Source organism: Ostrinia furnacalis, unplaced genomic scaffold (assembly GCF_004193835.3).
Source record: "Ostrinia furnacalis isolate ACB-3 unplaced genomic scaffold, ASM419383v2 OfSCF1276, whole genome shotgun sequence".
In the NCBI taxonomy this organism is placed as follows: domain Eukaryota; kingdom Metazoa; phylum Arthropoda; class Insecta; order Lepidoptera; family Crambidae; genus Ostrinia; species Ostrinia furnacalis.
Genome location: NW_021131515.1, coordinates 142720 through 165782, shown reverse-complemented (window position 1 = coordinate 165782; position 23063 = coordinate 142720). Strand labels below are relative to the sequence as shown.

General features: G+C 36.9%; 1 protein-coding gene across 1 annotated transcript in view; it reads right to left on the bottom strand.

Annotated features, from left to right (window-relative positions):
* LOC114352219 (uncharacterized) overlaps positions 1–20904 on the bottom strand; it is a 33125-nt gene extending 12221 nt beyond the window's left edge. The window contains exons 1-4 of the mRNA XM_028303735.1: positions 20824–20904; positions 19901–20057; positions 19191–19273; positions 436–601 (exon numbers count right to left, since the gene is read on the bottom strand). Of these exons, the coding sequence (XP_028159536.1) occupies positions 436–601; positions 19191–19273; positions 19901–20057; positions 20824–20904 (487 nt within the window). The remainder of the gene's footprint in view (positions 1–435; positions 602–19190; positions 19274–19900; positions 20058–20823) is intronic.
* Between the last annotated feature and the right edge of the window lie 2159 nt (positions 20905–23063).

Sequence of the window (23063 nt, the reverse complement as noted above, 5' to 3'; positions counted from 1 at the left end):
CGTCCCGCTGAGGTCCAAGAACTGGCCGGGGTTCAGCTTGGCTCCACGAGCCATCGTCAGCATAATACCATGGTTTTATGCAAAATACACTCTTAATAGCATAAGGACAAAACTCAAGATCGTACCCTGAGCAGTCATAACGTAGACACTGAACAGTAAGATCCCTCTACGGTCTCAGAACTGGCCGGGGTGCAGCTTGGCTCCGCCATCGCAAGCATAGATCGTCAGCTTCAGCATCGTCAGCTGGCTTTATGCAAAATATAGTTTCTTCCTCTCGTCACAAGAAGACAAGAAGAAGACTCAAAGAAGCATACCCAAGGCGTTCATGACGTAGACACTGAACAGTAAGATCCCTCTAAGATCCCAGAACTGGCTGGGGTGCAGGTAAACAAAATGCAATCTTAATAGAATAAAGAGAAGAGTCAGGATGCTTACCCAGAGCAGTCATAACGTAGACACTGAACAGGAACGTCCCGCTGAGGTCCCAGAACTGGCCGGGGTGCAGTTTGGCTCCGCGCGCCATCGCCAGCATAGTCAGCTGGCGTTCGTCTTCGATCCGCTTCTCTATGGCGTGCTTCCATTTTGGGGATAAGGGCGTGATCTGCAATAGAATAAATAAGTAATAGTCTAAAAATGTAATCATCAACAAAAAGACGGTACGTCATCCACATACAGTTACTAACTGGGAATTGAATCCAAGAATGCCTGCAAAACAATGCTCACAAACCGAAAAACCAATTTATAAGGTTTCGGCACCGTTGTGCCACAATCTATCTAATAAGGTATGTCATGAAAAACACAAATTATTTGTTTGACCTATTTACATAAACACATCTTTCCAAAATTTTCATAAAGTGACCAAAACGTAGGTAGACGTACACTCACACACTAAGTACTGTCAGGTAGGTATGATTTTACGTGTTCCTCTACCCACCGAAACAAAAAATGGTTACTTTTAAAACAAGGAATGTTAATAAGCTTGTTCATGTTATAAATGCCTAAAGTTTATTAAAAGGGGTTCTTGCCCAAAAAACAAAAACTAATTAAAATTCGGGCAGCGCCTACAAAAAGGTAGAAGCCCACTGTTCAAGGGTTAGATAAATTTTTCACGGTTGGCAAGACAAGTTTTATTTTTAAACCGATCTTGCTTTTCAAGATAATATTTTGGAATATTAGGTACCTCAAAACGGTATTGTATTTTATAAATACAAACAACTTTACCCGTACTTGGTAAAGTTGTTGTATTAATAAAACAATAATGCAATGTGAGCAAAACAAAAATTCAATAACAAATTAAATAATAGTTTTAGATCTAGCCAAACTTTCATAACGTAAGTAACAAAAAACATGTGGTCCTTTCGCAGAAACATTATAAGTACTTTATGTCATTTATGAAAAACTACTTTCATTTGTTTTAAACTTAATGGACCACTTGGTTTGGTAAACCATAGTTTACACAATAATTTAGACTTTTATAGTTCTATACAAATAAATGTTTAGACATAGTCAAAGTTAGACCGTGTAATTTCACAGGCAAATGAATAAGGTTCCAACATGATTATACACTGAGTAATTCCTTTACGTTCCAAATCCGGATCCGTTTATAAACACGAGCCTCCAAGCTTACAGGAACTAAGCCTCTAATGCCGGTACTTCCGGTGCAGCCCCGACCAGAGACAATCCCAATTGGGTCTAACTACGCGGTGGGAAAATCAAAAGGGAATCTCCCCTGTAATTAGTTTGCAAAGAAAACGCGGGTTAATTTGGTTACCTAACTTTGATTTATTTAAGAAATTTTAATTTATGAGAATATTTTAGTGAATTTTCACAAACTGTGTGCGATGTTTTAGTTAATATTGTAGATCTAGTAATTGGTCTTTAAGTGACACTCGCACATGTTGGTATTTCTAGCAATGATACACACAATCTATGCTTGATGATTAAGTGAAGCAGAAAATCGAACTCGCAGCGTTGAATAGAGCTCTGTGCGTCCACGCGCACTGTGAGACCTCATAGTAATGTTTATAAATACGGACGTAAATGAGAAACTGTATTTTTATAACGTTCTATTGTTTCTTTTGTGGGCAATGAGCTATAAAAATAGCGATTCAAGGCTGTCAACTTATAAATTACTATGTCAATCATCCACAATAAACGTAGGAACACGCGCGCGCGCCGTTCTCGGCAGTTTGATTGTAACTATATTATTAACATAACTGAAGAAATATAGACGCTAGGTAAAAAAGTTAAAGTTTTATTTATGCTAGCGTCCTATCTCTAAAGTGCGCATAAATAAGCAATCCGGTATCGGCGCCATAAATCCTTATAAGGCATTGTGGGTCGGATGGTTCCGGTGATTAATCGACCCTGAGCTGAATTTAATTCGCCTAAGTACCGTTGTTTTCTGGACCATTGGCTTCAGTTGCTCTGTTAAAGCCTGGCCTCCACCAAAGCGGAAACGAGACTAGCGGAGCGACTCACATTAAATAACCAATATAATTTCGTATTTTATATTATGTTATCCACACTTATTGTCGCAGAACTTCGAAGTTACCCAAAACGGACGGCCGATCGGGCAGCAAGGTTCTGGAGTGGAGGCCCTGTACCGGCAAGCGCAGCGTATGACGTCCACCCACAAGGTGGACCGACGACCTCATAAAGGTAGCAGAAGGCGCTGGATGCAGGCCGCTACCAACCGGTCTTTAAGGAAATCATTGGGGGAGGCCTATGTTCAGCAGTGGACGTCCTATAGCTGAAATGATGATGATGATGACACTTATTGTCGCCACTCAGCTTTAGTAAGTGGATACTGGAATGTGTCATATTTGCATGCAAGCGGTGATGTGTCCTGTGCCTTGCTAAAATTAGGCCGGGCGGCGGATACAAAGCGAAGCGAAAAAACCAAAGATGTCAGCTGTGCCCGCAAACTTACAAAAGCTAAAAAGTGACCAGTGTCCGATCGCGTTAAACTATGCGATCACATTTAATGCTCATCGCACACATTCTCTAGCCAGCACATACAGCTCAGCTTGTCTCTTCTCGTCTCCGCTTCGGCCATCTCCGCACTGTCTGAGTCTGGGCCTAAGGGAGTAAGAGGACGATTTTCTGTGAGAGTGCACGCGAGCTTACACTCCAGGCCACGAGTGGAGATAAAGTTTTAATTGAGTACAAATTAGCTGTCTTTATGCTTTAGTGTTGTGGGTTTACAGGTGTTCGATATCTTAAGTATGTGGCAATCCACATTATAAATAATAAATAAATAATAAATATCCTTGGACATTTTACACTGCGCTTCTAGTCCCAAACTAAGCAAAGCTTGTACTTTGGGTACTAGACAACGGATAAACATACTTTTTAAATACTTTTTTTTTAATAAATACATACATATTATACATAGAAAACACCCAGTCCAATACAAACCAATATATTCATGCACACAAATATTTGTACTGTGCGGGAATCGAACCCGCAACCTCCGGAATAGTAGTCCGTTTCGAACCACTACACCAAACGGCTGACGAATTATTATAAACTGATTGTTCAAGTGTCATGAGCTATTAAAGCTGCATATTTTTAAAGCAAAGCTATGTAACATTTCTACTAAATCAAACGCAAAAAAGGAGAAGGTAATATTTTTTTTAAAATGACTTGAACAAATCGAACTGCCTAACGTGGGAATCGATACCACGACAAAAAATATTTAGATCGAGAGGCAACTCTTAACAGCAAATTTTAATAACTATCGTAGGTAATATCGTTCTCGTTACACCAGGAACCCGACGAGGTCTAAATCAAAGTAAGCCAATGTGAATATGTTCACTTTTTTTATAATCTACGTAATTTATAGTTTTCATCGATAAACAGTGACGATAGCACATCATTAACTATTCTCTGATGACAATTATGTTCGAGTTCGGGCGTGAAATTAGTAAAGACGAGATTACTCGCAAACAACTTCTAAATTCGATTCCAGATGAAACGTTATCATAGCAACTTTAATTAGTGGCATTTTCCCCAGCAAGAATAATTAGAATACACTTTCATAATTTACAGGCAGATTATGATTGTGGTAGAGCTACGAACCACAGATAAATGCAATCTATTTTGATTGACATAAGACATAAACAATAACATTCGGAAGGTGTCCAAGTCTTTGCATTAATTCCGTTTAACCTTGGGTTTTATTGACGGTCAAGCTTTAGATCGTTTACACAGAAGTTACAGACGTATGAATAGTCCCACAACTAGGTACTTCTAGTGAGTGAATGATATGTATACCTAATACCTATAGTCTGCTGTCAAAACATACACAAATACTTGTTTTCTTGTCCGTCAGTGTACTCTTGTATTAAGTAAAGGTTAGACCAGACCAACGCGTGCAGCCGGCGTGCACGATGACGATGGCGATGGCGACCAGACAGCGTGTATGAATTTGTAGCGATGTGTTCACATCAACGCGTCCTGTCATTGGTCGCGGCGATCTATGCAGCGTCTGCACGCAGCGATCAGCGATCATCGCGAAATTTGTCACTGTGACGTTTCTGTTTTTTAAAATCGATGTATAGATGACCCACGCTGAACTGTCCCACCAAACTCAATGACAGGGGGGCGCTACCATCGTTCAACTATATGGTTTTAGAATAAAGTATCAATATCAGAATTTATTTTTATGTATAGCCTGANTCCGAACCTTTATGCAAATCCTTATTTTACCAGTTTGACGCTCGGATTTCAGACTTATCTCTTCAAACTGACGTTTTAAGATGTCCATCCCTCTATATTGAACAATCCTTTAAGTACCAGCGAATCGAGACTATACAATCAGTTGTTACCGCGGTCTCATGCGACCACTTAGGTTCCACGAGATAAGACTAATCTACGAGTATAATACAAAGTTAATACCTACATATTTGCATATTATAAATTTTGAAACAAAAGAATACATACTATAAATCGAATTGAAGGCATGTCATCGGAAAACAAGAATTTAATTAATTTCATGCACGTTAGTTTCATGAAAGCGTTAATCGTGCCGTGATGGAGTTGCATGAAGCTTGCATGGGCGCCTAATGGCTTCCTAATACCTATTTCATTGCGCTTAAGTGTACGTAGGGATGTGCGATGTTCGTATTTCTTCTCGATTCGATATAACGTGGTTACGTCATTATGACGACGTATGTTGTGTGAAAAAATATTTATAAATCTATAATGTTGATTCGAGCGGCTTGTTGTAGCGTATGCTGCGGAGAAAATATTACATAATATTGGTGTTTAGGTACCTCAGGTATTAGTACTTACTAGTTAAAAGATAAAGGTCGCTTAATCAAACAGTCCTATATCTTATAGTAAAGCAAACGATATTTTGGATTCCAAGTAATACCTATTCCTTTCATAAGAAACAACCTTCCACGGACTAAATCTAGAGCTATAACCAAAGTAATAGCATCTAGCTAGCATCTAGATTACTAATCCTGATTCTCTGATTCGATAAAAACGTGTGGCTTTTGATTTGTATAATCACCGGTTTTTGATTCTGTCGTGCTCGTGAAACGTATATGTTATCTTACATCCCTAGTGTGTAGACGTATGCTCCATTAGGCAGGTATGTCAAATGCAGGGACTGTTGACCCTGTCACTGCTATGTATTGGTTTCCGCTTCTCCCCTCAGGGTCAGAATTAGGTTAAGTACGAACGATGACGTAATATTGACGATGTGGATAATTAGGCACTTAACAGGTTAACAAGTTTTAAGCATAGGCAATTAATTAATTAGTTGCTCGTGGTAATAATTGCTGAATTCATTATTGTATTGTAATATGTTTTGTTGCTTTCCAGTAGTTGGTTTAGGTATTTTTCTTGGATTAAGTGAGTGGCAAATATCAAAAAATTCGCTACGATAGAAGTTCTCTCTTTCAGCGAGTCTCTATCTCCACACTATCAATTTTCCGCAAATTATGTTCCATCGACAAAGCATGAAAATATTTACATACGATTTTATTACGTGCAGTATTTAGATATTAAACCACACCCCATTGTGCAGATAGTATAGAATTTCTAAAAGCTACTTTCCTCAAAAAATCTCTAGCTCTTTTCCTGACCTTAAAAATGCCTCCTGTGTTTTTCCTTAGTGAACACTGTAGTAACGGCTTACTACAAAACAAATAAATTACCTACCCTTTTCGTAGGTACGTAATTAATTAAATAGTACAAATACATTTGATTCAAAAGGAATTCTAAAGCACTATTTATTTGCTCTTACACTTTAGAACGAGACGTTGTTGGTAATGTAGCAAGAATTTAGATTAAATTCGTTCCAGGATTCAAATTGTAGAATTCTAATCGTAGCTTGGGAGTTAGTACAAAAGGACAACTTGAATCGTTTTCTCTAATGATATCCAACATAGTATATTTATCTATCTCCAAAGGCTGCTTGCTTCTAGATATTTAATACTCGCCAGGCTGTACTATACTCATGTCCCCCCCTGAAAAAGAACCCTAGATACGCCGATACACCATATAAAGCTACACAAATACAGATGCTCATTTCTAGTACGAAAGCATGCCACTGTTGATCAATAGTTACTTTGTAGCATGTGTTTATAAATTATAAGCATGCATAAAAAAAATAAGCAGGCTCTTTTCGAGTTATTCTAGCACGCTTGTTTTAAGCATGACATTTTACTGTAAGATGTATGTTTGTCAGTCTTTCGCGCAAATAAACTTTTATAACAATTTTGATAAACCTTTACATTACTGTTATTTCTATAAGTCTTTGAGTTCACGCGGGCTATAGCTACTATAAAAACAAAGCTTTTACCTTGCATTTAAAATAGTAAAGCAGTTTATTTTCCAATTACCACTAGTTTGCTAAAAAATCCGCAAAAGAGAAACAACGTGAAACCTAACATTTCGAAGCGAGAATTTGCTCGATTGTGCAAACTATTAAAAAGTAGGTTGTACAACTTGTTTTGTCACGTTTTATTTCACACGGGAAATTGAATTTCGGTGAAATTTTGCGGCGGATCGTATGTACATTTTCCAGTTATTTGCGAAGCGAAATTAATTATTTATTACTGAAAATGGAGCTGAAAATATCTACTTTTAGTCATTCTGAGAGCCTTCGTGATTATGAGTGCGAGTTGATTTTTCTCGATACAGAGGTACCGGGTTCGATTCCAAAATGAGGCACACGAATTGAAAAATTACTTTGCGTACTCGTAACATGCTAAGACATTACGTGCTAAAATAATTTCTTCTTCGGACTTTAGGAGGGCACGATAAGTTGTTGGTTTAATAGACCCATGCCATGATAAAAGTGACGGCTCATATAAATAAACTTGCCTGAAAATACCGTTGTTGTTTCAGATGAGACACCCTTGTGATAAAAAACGAAAAAAAATATACACAAAGCTAATAAGTGTTGCTATTTATCTTCGATAATATTGATAAAAACTAGCCAACACATTCCCTAAACGGTCTATTATTTACTCAAGCACAAAACAAACACGCTATTTGGCAAGCCTTATTTTGTCGATTTTCCTTTTCATTATATTTCCGGTTATTTGTTTAGGAATGGCCATCTCGAAGCTAAAAATGTATGTTGATTTAACTGATGAAGTAAATAAGGATCATAAAGGGGATAATGTTTTTAAGATATGTAGATAAAAGTAGAATGTGTTTGTGTACATATCTGTCGCAGAATAAGGTGGACTAGACTAAGGGTTATTGAATGGAGAACACGTGTAGAATACCTTGTTGATTGATGGACAGACGACCTTAAGACGATGACTGGATGTCAAAAAGCGGATAACTTGACTTGTAGTACTCTGTACAGTTGTAGACTATCAATGGCTGAAATGATGACTCACTGTCAATGGCTCTAATCGTACGAAAACCATTCGTCTCCAGGATTTAAACCTGATTAAGCTTTTAGGTAGGTATCGTGTTTTATTTAAATCAAACCTTAAACTTTCAATGGTAGAGTTGATATCAATTCAGACTATACATTTTTATTGCAAAATAGTACCTTTTACGATTACATAAGGTACCTACTGCAATATTTATCTTGACATGCTGGAGTTTGAAAATTATAAATAACTTGAAAAAATAGAACTGTCTAAGGCGGGAATTGAAACCGCGACCTTCCACTTGCCGGGCGACTGCTCTTCCAACTGATGCGACTCTTAGGCCGAGTTGCACCACCTAACTTTGACCGTAACTTGATGATAACCGGTGTTTTTTGTATGGAGTTTGACAGATTTTTGACGTTTGTCAAAGTTAAAGTAAGATGGTGCAACCCAGCCTTAACGCTAAAAATTAAATAACTATGCTGGAGTTTGTCCCCACGTGCAAAAACCGAGGACCAAAAACGAACAAGCGTTGATCAACCCCAAAATTCGTTTCGCCAATATTTGATTAAACATTCCACTCAATTTCCACCCTTTGATAAAACCAGTCATGTCCTGAATACCGGTTTTACATTCATACGTGTTCGTTAAAATTTAAGAAATGTGAAACCGAATTTCTGATTTCGAACCTTTAAATTGAGAGTTCAACGCAGTAAAAGTTCAGTAGCTAGTAGGTATATTATGTAGTATGTATTTATTGATTTCTTTAGGAGATCAAATCAGAGATTGGTAAAAGAACTAAAGTCACTGACATAGCCCGACGGATTAGCAAGCTGAAGTGGCAATGGGCAGGGCACATAGTACACAGAACTGCTTATGTAGTTGTAAGCTACTTGCATGCCAATATATTTTGGTTGTTTGGTTGGTGGATTAATATTCAAAACTGATACGTAGGTAGGTATCTCTATCCATCAGTCTCTTCTGGATTAACCACTTCTACAAATAGCAGATAAAATCTTTGATTTAAAGGTCAATATTGTGTGGGCTTCAAATCCATCACATCGTCCGGGTAAATATAGAAAGAAAACCGACGAAAAAGCTAAGACCTGAATCAACAGGATAGGTCCAGTGAGTGAAGGATGTGCCTATGTAAAGTTTGCTTTGGATTAACTTGACATCTTTCTGTAATTTGAAAGTTATCTTACCCTCTTAACCAAGATATTTTTTAAATTGTGCTCTGCCCCCTTCATGTAGGTTTTTATATGGAATACAAACAGCAACCAATACTACTTACAAATATTTCAAGGATTCACAACATCATTCTAGACAGCTTCTAGCTACTACGGTATATTTTTGGTTACAATTTAATACCTACTAGTAAAAAAGTACAAAAGAAATCAACTGACAACTACGTTAAGTTTGTTTTCAGCATTGGAGTTTTAGAGGCTGATTATTTTGATGATACTATCATCAGAAGAGTTTGACGAAACGATAAAAAGTTGGAAAAACTTAGTAAGTTAAGTTTTGTAAGGAATTGTTCCTGAAAGAAAATTACTATGTAATTTAAATTCATAATTTTCCCGAGCAGAATGTAAAAACATTTTGAATATTCATTTCTTTTACAATAGTTTCAAAAGTTAACATTTTGGATTCATAGCAGTATGCAAAATTAATCCGGCAACAGTTTTTCTGTCTGTAGTTCTGAACACTGTTTTTAATATCAATTTCAACTGCAATATGAACCTGAACGCGTTCATTTCATAACTTTTTCGCGTATCATCCTTTATGAAACTTTTTGTGCATGGTACAGTTTTTAAAATAAAATAAAAACCATCAAGTGAGAGTTATAGTGGCGTACAGAGGATCCAATATGTTTTCATGGCACACACATTATTTTTAACATGTCTCTTATATAATTATAGATTGAATGAAGCTTTGAGCGATGGACGCTTTAAATAAAAACCTTCCTCTTTACTCAATACATCCTGTAGATCACTTTGAAATCTACTACCTAATTCTTTTATCTGGAAATTGGCTGTAACAGCCGACTAGATTAACATCTTAAAAAACTCATAAAAGGCTCATAAAACTCATTTATATTTGCAAATAGGCTTTTATAAAGCACTTTTACAGGTCCCAGTATTAACCCTACCACTGCTTCGGGACAGTAAATGGGCCAGTTCTGAGAAGAAGCAGCGCTCGTATTTAACTTGTAGTTGTACTCGTATTTAACTTGTATCTATGAGTACTAATGAGTAGGTACTTGGGTACCTAGTGCGTTTTGGAAAAACTATTTTTTACGTTAGAGCGGTACCCTAAAATATCCGCTACAGCGTTATTTAAAGCGTAACAAAATTTCCACTGTGGCAATATTGCTGCTGAATTCTTAGCCTAAAATCAGAGGGCGGTATTCCGCGGGGAATCCCGGGAATTCGGGAGTGTCGCCGCTGTGCCGGGATTCCCTTTGTCATGTTAAACTTCTACAGATTTAGCGGGACATTAAAAATGCGGTGTTTTATATTCTGGGCCGTTGGAATGCACTTTATATGTAAAAACAAATACTGATGGAAATATTTGGACTTCCTTTGAACTTTGGTCGTGGTTTTTACCGTTAAAATGGGTAAATAGCAAGGAATCGCTAGAAAGCTTCGCCGATTCATTTTTAGTAGCAATAAAGAATAGATAAAATCATAAGATTAACATAAACCTAATGATAGTCTGTGATAATTGTCTCTTAATAAAAATAAAAAAAATATTAAAAGGCGAACTTAATGCCATATGCCATTCTTTTGAGGAACTTTTGAGGTTAATATGCTAAAACACTCGTAATTCCTACATTAAAGGGTCAGTGAATCAGGTAAATCCACTGATCCTGCTAAAGCCTTGAGCGGGCGTTGAAGCGACCTTAATTATCCCACTTCACATCAACTGCCGATGCATTTGACAGGACCAACTGGGGCAGAAGGATTGGGGGACCATGAAATAGCCAATATTGGGTTTGGGTGTTATTAATGAATATTAATATAGGCAAACAATAGCCCATATTATTATTAATTCATTTATAAAAGCGAAAGGTCACTGACTGACTCACTCATCACGAAATCTCAGAAACTATAACACCTACAAACGTGTAATTTGGCAAGTAGGTAGGTTTCTTATAGGGTGTGGACATCTGCTAAGAACGGATTTTACGAAACTCCACCCCTAAGTCGCGGGCGGCTGCTAGTTATGTTAAGGTCCACTTCCGAAGAATTCATCCATAATAAGAGAGAAGTCATTCTTGGAAATAGATGAAAAGGAAAATGAAAAGTTGGAAAAGAAAATAAGTTACACAAATCCGATAAAACGTGTTCATGATACTAGCGCTATTATACATAGATATTATAGAGATGTAAATGCAAAAGTAACTCCGATTTCTGATACCTTTTCCCACTGAAAATAAAACTTGAAAGAGTTAAATATCTAGGGGATGAAAGTTTGTGTGGGGAAATTAATCATTTATGAAAACTCATTACCTCATTGAGTTTATGAATGGGGTAATCGCGCGATGAAGACCTTCTGTGAGGAACTGAAATTAACGCGCCTGAAGCTGAAGTTATATAATTTATTAACTAAACAATAAATAATAATAAATAATAAATATCTTTGGACAATCTCACACAGCGCCATCTAGCCCCAAAGTAACAATAGACTTAAGGTATCATCATCATCATCATTTCATCCACAAGAAGTGCACTGCTGAACATAGGCCTACCTACCCCAATGACTTCCACATCGCACGTTTGGTAGCGGCCTGCATCCACCGCCTTCCTACTACCTTTATCAGGTTGTCGGTCCACCTTGTAGGTAGACGTCCCACGCTGCGTTTTCCGGTACGGTCACTGACATAGTCCGACGGATTAGCAAGCTGAAATGGCAATGGGCAGGGCACATTGTACGCAGAATTGACGGCCGATGGGGCAGCAAGGTTCTGGAGAGGAGGCAACAGACATATAAAAGACTAGCTTTCCGCCCGCGGCTTCGCGCGCATGGACCACTGAAACCTATTTTTTTCCAAAATAGAATTTAGCCTATGTTACTCGTTAATAATGTAGCTTTCGAATGGTGAAAGAATTTTTAAAAACGGTCCAGTAGTTTTTGAGAATATTCATTACAAACAAACAAACAAACAAAGTTTTCCTCTTTATAATATTAGTATAGATACAAAATAAATATTGCATTTTCTTCAGTTCAGAACTTTATCAAGGACACAGGCGATTGTCTCCGCATCAATCCTTGCGCTTCATTTAACGAGAGCGTCTTGGAAAATCCCGGTAAAGGATGTGATTGCATAGCGGTGAAAATATCGATTCAAAGACATCGATATCAATCATTGTTTGATTGTGGATATCGACTATCGACCGACACTAAAATAGAACCTAGTTCACGGTTGTTTTTGCTTTCCAGCCCTGGCGTTTCAAACACAAGACTCATGTACATGGATAGATTAGCTGAAAGAGATTTTTTGATCTGATTCATCTAAAAACTGGGTGTATCGGAAACATTGGTAAAAGCTTGGCATTTATTATTTGAGTTCTTTTTGTTGAATTTGTTTATTCTTTTTTTTCTATATTGCATGATGATATGACCCTGCATGATTTTAGGTAGATACTTTTCCATAACGCCTTGCAGAGTTTCTTAGTTAATGACTTTAGCAAATTATTAATATCGTATTTGTTTCTAAATGGGTGTGAAAAGACTCTTGATGTGCTAACACTACACAAAAATGAAGTTCCTTAGAAGTAAGGCTTTAATTCAATAAAAACAAACACTGCATAACCGATATATCGATATTGCATTATAAACACTGCATTTTAATCGATATATCGACATTGCTCGACCGATACATCGTCGCAGCGCTAGCCGGGATTGCGCCCTTTCCCGCATCCCGGTTCCGATATTGTGAGTTATGCGCCCATCCCGTTCCAGAGTTTATCGAGCACGTGCTCGAGATTTGAATTTATAATGCAACACATGCCTGTAATCCGGGACTTAACGTCGTTATGGAATATCGAATGTTCGTTCTTCTTGTGATGCGCTTGGATAACAAAGATCTAAGTATCTACCTTTTTGGGAACTTTTTGATGGAGAAGTAAAGCTCCTATCGTGCATTAGGATTAAAAGATACCATAGGCTTTGTGCTTGTAAGTAGATAGGTAATGTTCGGAGTAAAGAATTGGGGTTATTTAGAATGATGCTCACTATTCAGAACAGTGAGAATTAAAAACAGTTTTAGAAATGTAGCAGCTTTTAAGCGTCTTGCAAAAGTAGCGTGGTAGTCTGAAATAATTATGATGTTAGTGCTTATACCAGACATTGGACACTGAACACTAAGAGCTTAAGAAAATAAAAATCCCAATTGAGAATCAAATCAAATCAAACGAAATGTTACTTTATCTCAAACACGGGAAGAATTTTCCAAATTATTTCATTTGGCAGCTTTTCTCTAACTTCATTAATTGCCAACCCAGTTAACTAGACAGTTATCAACACTAGTACCAGATTCCACAGATTTCAGAACCAAGTTATGCCAAGTATTTAGTCAAAGGAGCTCGTCAGGTACGACCAATGGCATGCAGCAGGACGAATCCCGCGACATCCCGAGACCATCTGAGGAATGTTCCAGAATGTTTCAAGTTTCGGCAGATTGCGATCGACGCAAATGCTTTTGCAACCACCTTGGATGACCCCGATAGCGTAGTTGTGGCTGGACGAAGCAAAGGAGTATTTACGTAACTATTGAAAATATGGTGTATGGGCATCCAATGTAAATTGTATATAACTCAAAGGTAACTGACTGACTGACATAGTGATCTATCAACGCACAGCCCAAACCACTGGACGGATCGGGCTGAAAGGCATGCAGGTAGATGTTATGACGTAGACATCCGCTAAAAAAGGATTTTACGAAACTCCACCCCTAAGGGAGTAAAACGGGATCCACGCGTACGAAGTCGCGGGCAGCCGCTAGTTTTGTATAAAGACCGCGAAATCTGCTAGGGGTATAGTATAGATCATGCCATCGACGAAGGCGCGCCCCACCAATTTTTGGTCGAGGGAAGCGCGGGGTGCGGGGAGTTTGATCCGAATTCCGAGCAATCCGAGCGTCATTATTGTAGTGTGCGTGTGCACTCATAGATAATTTAGCGTGTACCGATAACACTCAAACATTAGCGGAAGAATGGTAGAGCGCTCAATCATAGGTAGGGCGCGTTTTCGTGGATGGCACTATCTATAGATACATTTCTGGGCATGTTACCTTCCTAGTTCTCTAATCCAAATGTTTTTTTCTGGAATATATTCAATACACAAAGTATGGATTCTTCATAAAGTATTTTTCCACGTATTTAACCTTTCTGGGGCCTAAGAAATGTATCATTTATAACAAATTCGTTTTGGGATCGCTTCGCTGCGTATAAAAGACGATAAGTTTGTGACTTTACCCGTTCTTTACATTTCTTTTTATTTGTTGTGTACAGAAAATGTAATAAAAACGTAAGTAAAATGATGGAAAACTTAAAAGGTCTATTTACTAAATAAAAAAGCATTTTTATGAGCAAAAGAGCTGTTTTATATACGAGTACAGTTCGTTTGAAAGCCTTTGGAGAGATCGTCTCAAGTGTTATTGGAATTGATAGCGTCTTTCATACAACTAGGTACTTGAGCTATTCTATACATATAATTTATTCCAGTAAATTTCATTCTTATCAACGAGTATCATTGTCCATTATACAGTGTGTTATTTTTATACTTGATCAAACGAAAAGGTTTCATTCTACTGCTCATTCGCAAAAACTTTTCGCAAAAAACCGAGTTCAAATAAAACAGGTAAAAACAAATTACATCCAATTATCAATCAGTTATTATGTATGATAACTTGTATTGTATTTATAACGGTCCTCTAGAAAAAGTTGTTGCATTTGAGCAGTAGAACCAACCCTTTTTAACCGACTTCATCGTTAATCAAGTATAAAAACACCCTGTATATTAAAAGCAAATTACCATAGACTAATTAGAAATCAGACGGGCCAGTGGTCAAAGCGGGCGTTGATCTGTTCAATGCAATTAGAGCCAAACGGGATATAATGGCTGTAATGCGACGCTAAGGCTGAGTTGCACCACATAACTTTGACCGTAACTATAACATTAACCGGGGTTTTTTGTATGGAGTTTGACAGATTTTTGACGTTTGTCAAAGTTAAAGTAAGATGGTGCAACCCAGCCTAATAGTTAATATTGACAGGATTGGATTAGGTTGCATAATTATTAGGTGTATTATTGCATTGAGAGACGAGGTATGGTTACCAATTAATATAACAATTTAGGTATATCATACTTATTCTATGTCTATGGATGATAATAATTCCAAATAATACAAAAAATATGTATCTTAACTTGAGATAGGAGTACCTAGTGCACATATTTTGACCGATTTCAGAAAAAAAGTGGAGGCTTTAAATTAGTTTGATTATTATTTTAATAAAGAATAACCATAATTATGTTCCAAAATCTATTCAGGAACAAAACTCAAAAAATCCGACTTCAGCTGCTGCAGAAAATGAGAAGATTGTTAACCCATTACTCCAATTACATCCCAAATTAAACAATGTATTTTTTATACTGTGTCTATCTACTAATATCAAATACACATAGTAGGAAATTTCAGTTCTCTGCCCAAGTTTTCCGGGATATTATTACAAGCAGAATCGGTTTACATATTGTAATTGTTCAGGGAGCGCTTGTGTCGATTATTCCCAAGGAACATCCCGTTTTAACCCGCATTCTCCTATGTTTTAGCAAGTGGTTTATGTAAATTCATTCGTGATCCTACAGCACGGCAAGGGTTAAGTGTTGAAACTGAAACTTTTAACTTTAAGTGCACCTGAAATAAGAGCGATTTTTGCAGTGCATGTAGGTCTGGTTTTTTGGCACAGGTGAAGACAAGCAAAAAAGTTTCAATGCATAAATATGATATGTCATTGTGCATAATCTCATAACTGGAGATCGTACCTACTATCGGCAACAGTATTAACTACTCATTGCCGGTCATGTCGTCTCGTTCTATCGCAAAAAATCACGATTTGATGAGAGGAAATAGATAATTAACAGTCAAAAAAGGAAATAGATAGTTAACAGTCTGGCCGTGTGTACATGAAAAATGTTATATTTTATTAAAGGAGGAGATAAGTACGAAATGCTGATGTCAAATACACATAATAGCAATATGAAAATGGAGCATCACAAACGAAAGTTATGAAAATTTATTAACTGCTTTAAAAACAAAACAGCCAAGTCGATAGAAGAAACCAATGCCATTCTTTTCACATACCTAATAGGGATGTTTCCTGGGTCAAAAAGCAAGAGTTTTAATTAGTCCGTCAATTAAATTATCAAAAAATACTCTACACGTATTTTTCACTTTTTCAAACTAATGAAAATTTAAAGAGATAAAGCGCGCCAAAGTTCATAAGAAGATGCCCGTGACGTCAATGAGTGCATAAAAGTGCCGCACTTTGTGACGTCGCGCGGAACTTCAACGCACCATAACTATGTAATTATTTGTTAGATTGACAAATAAAAATATAAGTGTCCAATATTTTTTGATATTAAACATGACGGACTAAACAAATTTTTTTAGGAAAGTAGCCTATTCTAATAATAATGCACATGAGCATTAAAAGTAGATACATACTTTTTACAGTGTGTATCTTAGTACCAAAGATACAAGAGTCAAAAATGTAGGTCCACTATTGTATGTATTATATGTATTGTATTCTGATGTACTTTATATACCTAGCTGTGTTAAATTCGAAAACTATCAAATGGTTTGGCATGCTTCCATTCGGCGTGCCAACGCTATGGGTGCTTCCAACGCCGCTCAAGCGAATAAAGGAAAATGTAGTTGAGTTGCAAATATCATGAGCATAGTAAATATTATAGAACGGGAATAAAAATATTCCTTTGGGTAAAGAAAGTACAATTTTAGATACAGAGTCTCGCTGGAATAGTCTGTGAGGCTGAAATATCGAAGCAATGCGATTTTCATTTTATAAGCATTGTGAGCAATCATTTACTCGTATGTAACATACATGACATTGTTATTATTCCGACGTATAACGGCAGTGGGAGGTAATAGCCAGTTGCTTTGTATTTGTTTAGGATTCCAGTTGGATCTCGCTTCCATCTTTGACCTGAAAATCACTTTCCTTCAGGTGTGATGCAGACCTGGTTTTCCCGTTCCAGCTTTGATTTAATTAGTTTTTTCCTTGCCGTATGATGCTGTCATCAAGTTTTTAAAGAAAACACCTAAAATACACATATTAAAAAGAACATTAAGTTTCATCCAACTAAACACCGTTAAAATTGCATCCTCATTCTAGTAACATAACGCTTAGTCCACACTATTTAAAACGCAATTTTCGTTGCACAAACGACACCCGAAATCCAACATTCCCCGGTGAAAGCGCATTCAAGGAATGCTGGCAAATCTCGCTTTTCCCAATTACAGAGCTGTGATTAACAACAGCGTTTATATTGCGCTCAGCTCGCTTAGCTCGGTACGAGCTGGTATTTCTTGCAATGTCCGGACTGCAAGCTATATTTGGGCAATTGAATTCTAATTGCGGTGATGTGGTAGTAATGGTTAGGGACCAAGAGACAAAGAGCACGGATTCATTTGAGAATAATAACTAGTTTAGTTTAGGAATAGTGTAGCCTCGTCTTAAAGTTTCCAGAATGTCAAGTAAGCAACCTAACTATTGAGAATGTGTTTAAATACCTAGTACCACAGAGTAGGTAATAATGATAGTACGCTAAAGAATATTTGTTTTGACTAAAGTTAATTTCGGTGTTAGAGATTTTTAATGTTTTGGAAACACGAATTAGATTTAAAAAAAATATCCGTAACGTAATGTTATCCCTTTCAAATCAGGCAGTTCATATTCTTTTCGTTTATTATTATTACCCTGCGGTTTGGAGTATGGATTATGGAACATCAATAGACACCAGCCTAATATAATACGCACATTTATTCATACCGATACCCCATACGGGGGAATACCCGAAATACGTTACGCACCAATTTGCACATCTCGCGAAAATGAAATTTGAATATTCTAGCAAAATCCAGATGTTTCGGGATAAGAGACGCTATCATAAGGGACCGTTTTTGCGGTAGCTCGGTACGGAATAACGTTGTTGTAATGTTATGTATAATACATAAATGACAATGTGGTTGAGTAAAATTCAATGTAGCGAAAGATTTGGCTTATTGGCAAAGATCACGCAAAGTAGTAGAGGAAAGAGGACTCGCGCAGCTTTTATTCATATACTTGGATGTCTATTATTTAGCCGATAGTGTCGTCACTCCTAAGGGAGTCCTAAATAAACTACATCCCGATAATATGCGTAAAGAAGTTTCATCCGCATCAATTAACATTAACGCCCGTATTCACAAACTTTACTATGAGATCTCACAGTGCGCGTGGACGCACAGGGTGACATACGAACCAATCACAGAGCTCTATTCAACGCTGCGCGTTCGATTTGCTGCTTCACTTATGCAAGCATCGTTTGTGAATACGGGCGTAAGTTTACTATTATAGATGTCAGTCTTGAAAGCCCCACCACTTACGACTTTCGAAACAAGTTCTAATGCGAGCAAAAATACAGAGTGAAAAATAACAAATGAGTAACGATATTGGTCGACGAAAAAAGAAAAAAGTTTCGTGGTGGCCAGTTTAGCCGCTACAGTAATAAAATGAAATACAGCTCTGTGATCTCTGGAGGAAAATTCTTTTTGAATGTGTACGAGGGTGTTTCACAACGAAAAAAGACATTGTTTTTACAAACTCTCACAAATTAAATATTCATCAATCAAAAGTTTACTTACACGTGGAGGAAAGGGAAAAGGTGTAGCACGCTAAAGTTTGAAATAATGTCTGTAATCTGCCAAACCTGAGGGAGAATAACGTTACGAGAATACCCATGTTTTGGGATGAGTAATGTAACTAAAAGCCGAGGATTAACAATGAAATCAGATTGTCGATATCCAAATATTGATTACTAACTGACATAGGAAATGTATCATAACACGAAATATTGGCATAAGCTATTTAGTTTAGCTTATGCCAATATTTCGTCTTATGATACATTTCCTTCTTCTCTTCTCTTTCTCCTAAGATTTTTATCTCAAGTCTTTTTTAAATGCTTTAATTTCCTAGACTGCATCCTACTTAACATCAGGTGCGATTGTGGTCAAATACCTGCCTTGAATGCATAAAAAAAAAATAATTAATCACTTACCTGTCTCAACTCCGTAGCAAGGTCAATAACAAGTTGATTTTGTTCCTTCTCGAATAGTATGGACACTTCAGTTTCGTAGGGCCCTGAAAGATAACAGTATCATTATTTTTATTTCGTAAAAAATACGTAAGACACAATATTTAATTTTTATTTGTCTAGGGAAAATAATACTTAACACACATACGATACACATCATGTTTAATACTGTGATATACATGTTATAAATTATGATTACTTAGTTAAAGTATTCCCAGAATGGGTGAATCAAACTGATTGGGGAGGTAGCTCTACTAATGTACTATCCCTAAAAAATATGAAAAAAAAAGCGCATAAGGACATACATTTTTTTTTTTGAAAAAGTGAAAATAAATCAGCTTTGCCTGTATCTGGCTATAATTGCTGCGTTTGGAGTTTATTTGTACTTTTTTCTTACTAATATTAATTGTACATGATTGCTTCGTTTATCTATAAACTTTTGAAAATAATGACTAGATTTCGATTTCGAGCACTTTATTTAAAAAAAAAATCCGAACTCAATTTTTAAAAAAATATTTTTTAGGGATAGTTACATTAGTAGAGCTACCTCCCCTAGCAATTTGATTCACCCATTCTGGGACACCCTGTATAATAATCTTTAGCGATTTACAACACTGTGCAGTGGTATAGTAATGTCAAGTGGACTGATGAGCATATAGAGAAATCGTATTTACCTTCAAAATTGTGTATGACAAACACCCACAAAATGTTCCATAGGACGAGAAAGGTGGCCAGTCCTAGTTGACAAACGATGCATCTGAAGATGACAGAACACGTCGCCTCGTGAGCAACCTGGGGGGCAGGGTACACGCGCAACCAGGTTTCTGGGACCTGTAAATGAGACATAAATCAGAAAGAGAAAGATGATTCACTGATGGAAATTCAAACACGGAGCAATAAAGAATTTGAATTTGATAATTTTAGATGATATCAACAAGTTATATTCTATTTCAATGTCATCATTTAATTCAATCATTGCATTTAAATTTTAAAGCGGATCAGACTCTATCTGTCTGATAGACAGTACGGTGGTTGGAATGAAGGAATGACGATTAGTGCGATAAGGCAATTTGGTTTTGTAAATGGGAAGATTGACTATCATCGGCAAAGGAAGAATTATCAGTATTATTGATAGCAAAAGTACTGATAGTGTCTGGCCTTCTTAAAATTAAAACTGCCTTACATTTTTTTTGGATCATTACAGAAGGATCATTAAATACATTTGTGCCTATAAAATAGTTTTTACCTTTTCTATCAATAATGAACTATTTTTGGCTTGAATAGATTTATCGTCTCTACTATATCGCTTTTCATCTTCCATTTTCTTATAATCCCTTTCTATTAAACTGTAAGTTGTAAATGGAGCATTTTTCCTTACTTTAAAATCGAGTTTAGGTTTATTAATTTTGAATCTTGAATAATAATCTCGGAGTCTCTTATCACAGGTTCCAGGTAAAGTATTATCACTATTTTCACTGTTAACTTCAACAACATTATAATCAACACTGTTATTTGTAACGACCTTTCTTTTGACATGCAATCCATCGCCACATGGTTTTGTGTCAACAGATACAAACATTTTTTTCATAGGCCTAACCCTGTTTCCGAACTTCACTTTTCTGTAAAGGGGTTTCACAAAATTGTCGTTTTGTTTGAATTTCGCGTGCAAGGACTTCATGTTGCCGAGTGTTCTGGAAGGGTTTTACGAAGGGACTGGTAACCGAATATGGTCTAGCGTGCTAAAACTTGAAGACTGGAGTAGGGTAGCTTGCCGATCGTAATTGCTCATCAATTTCCAAACTTTCACAGTAGGTTTTGGAATTTTGGTCGGTTCTTGAATGAATTGGCACGAAATTTACTTGAGAATTCTTTCGGTAGATAATCTTTTTTGCAAATTGCATTTACTTACATTGAGTACGATCAAAGGTACAGTTCTAAAAGTACCTACTTGGAGCTTAATGTTGACGTAGAATAAACTCATCAAATCTAATTTGGTACAAGTCCGTTGGAAGCACGTTCGTATGCTTTGTGATAAGAATTTTATCTTGAATCTTTACTTTATATCAAGTAATGAGTACAAGGTTAAGTTATTCTTACATATTGGTGCGCACCGTTCGCAGCTGTTTTGATGTGATCAATTTATTCGCACTTCGATATCGAATATAAGACCATATGAAAGAAAATCACCCAAAAGTCGCAAAAAGTTAACCATCGACAGATTCAATCATTGGGTCGTCAATCAACTTGGAAAAGTCAGTCGCACACACAAAGGCATCCCGATTCCAGAGCGCGAAAGAAACAAAGTTTAAATTGAGTTGGTGTCATGTGGCTTGTCACTCACTGGAAGGAGTGTTACAAGCCAAACCCGCGTGGACAAATTAGTTTTTCACACAGACGAGGGTCCATATGCATCTTTTATGTATCCACGTACGGTTCTACCCTACATTGCTTAGGACCGCTGAATGTGGAACAGGCGAAACTTTTTTCATAATGGAGATCCCTTTGCCGTTTTGCGTTGAGAGTTTAACGATATGATCGGTTTTTTAAAGTTTACTAGAGGTTTTTAAAAGCGGGACTGTTATCACCTCTTCTACTCCTGTGTGCCAGGATCAAACTCCTGTGTAGATAGAATAATTTAACGCTGATATTTTGTCTTAATATGTAGCCAAATATGCAAATACATTCTGGTAGTCCTAAGTTTGTTAATCAGCTTACTATGGTGTCATCACCATCATCATTATTTTAGCCACACTGCTGAACATAGGCGTCTCCCAATGATTTCCAGATTGGACGGTTGGTAGCGCCTTGCATCCAGCGCCTTCCTTCTACCTTTATGAGGTCGTCTGTCCACCTTGTGATGGTGTAACCAGAAAACCTTCAACTACAACTAGGTAATTTCAAGTTAGATGTTGCTTTGACCTTTCAGACATTCATCAATCTTATTTTATCACATGAAGCCTTTTCAATGTTTGTTTAAGTATAAAATTGGGTAATCCTTGACTAATTATGTTAATGCGCGTCGTTAGAGGCTTATTTTGCAGATAATTATACCAAGACTCTCGTATGTTCCTCTTATAAAGGCATTAATAAGTCTGAAACTTGATCTCTAATTAGCATGCGAGCATACACGTCGGAATTACGTTGGGCTAAGGAGGTAGGGTTACCATGACAAACGGCTTCTCGAAGAAGGTATTTTTGTCACAAAAAAAATCCGTTCGTGGAACTCCTTTTACGAATATTTATACCAAGTGACATCAAGCGTTACTTACTCATCCTAGCGAACATAACACACCGTGTCGCTTAGATTATTTTCAGGCAAAAACATCTCTTATTTTTTTATAAAAATGTGCTAATAATACTGAAGCAAGGTATTACCTAATGGTATAGTGTCTATTATAGAGAAAATAACATAAATAAAGTTTATGAAATCTGTACCCAATCAAGAGGACTAGCGTTATAGTGACCTTATAAAGTCAATAAGTTGTATTAGTACAATATCGTTTATGATATTTTAACTCACAAGCGATGCTTGTTTAAGTGAGGCTGCAAAGCAAATCGAACGCACATTGTTGAATAGAGCTCTGTGATTGGTTCACGCGCACTGTGAGACCTCATAGAAATGTTTATGAATACGGGCGTCAGTCTTTTACACAGAGAGATAAACTGAATGAAAATATTTTGGTTTCTAGGAATTCATTCCGTAAAAATATTATTTTATTCTGTACCTCTAAGACTTCGTTTTGATGAGTTNTGACGCGCCTCTATGCCAGGGTTTTTATGTTCCTGGTCAGGCTATAAGTACTTTTTCCATAACGGCTTGGAGAGTTTAATGACTTT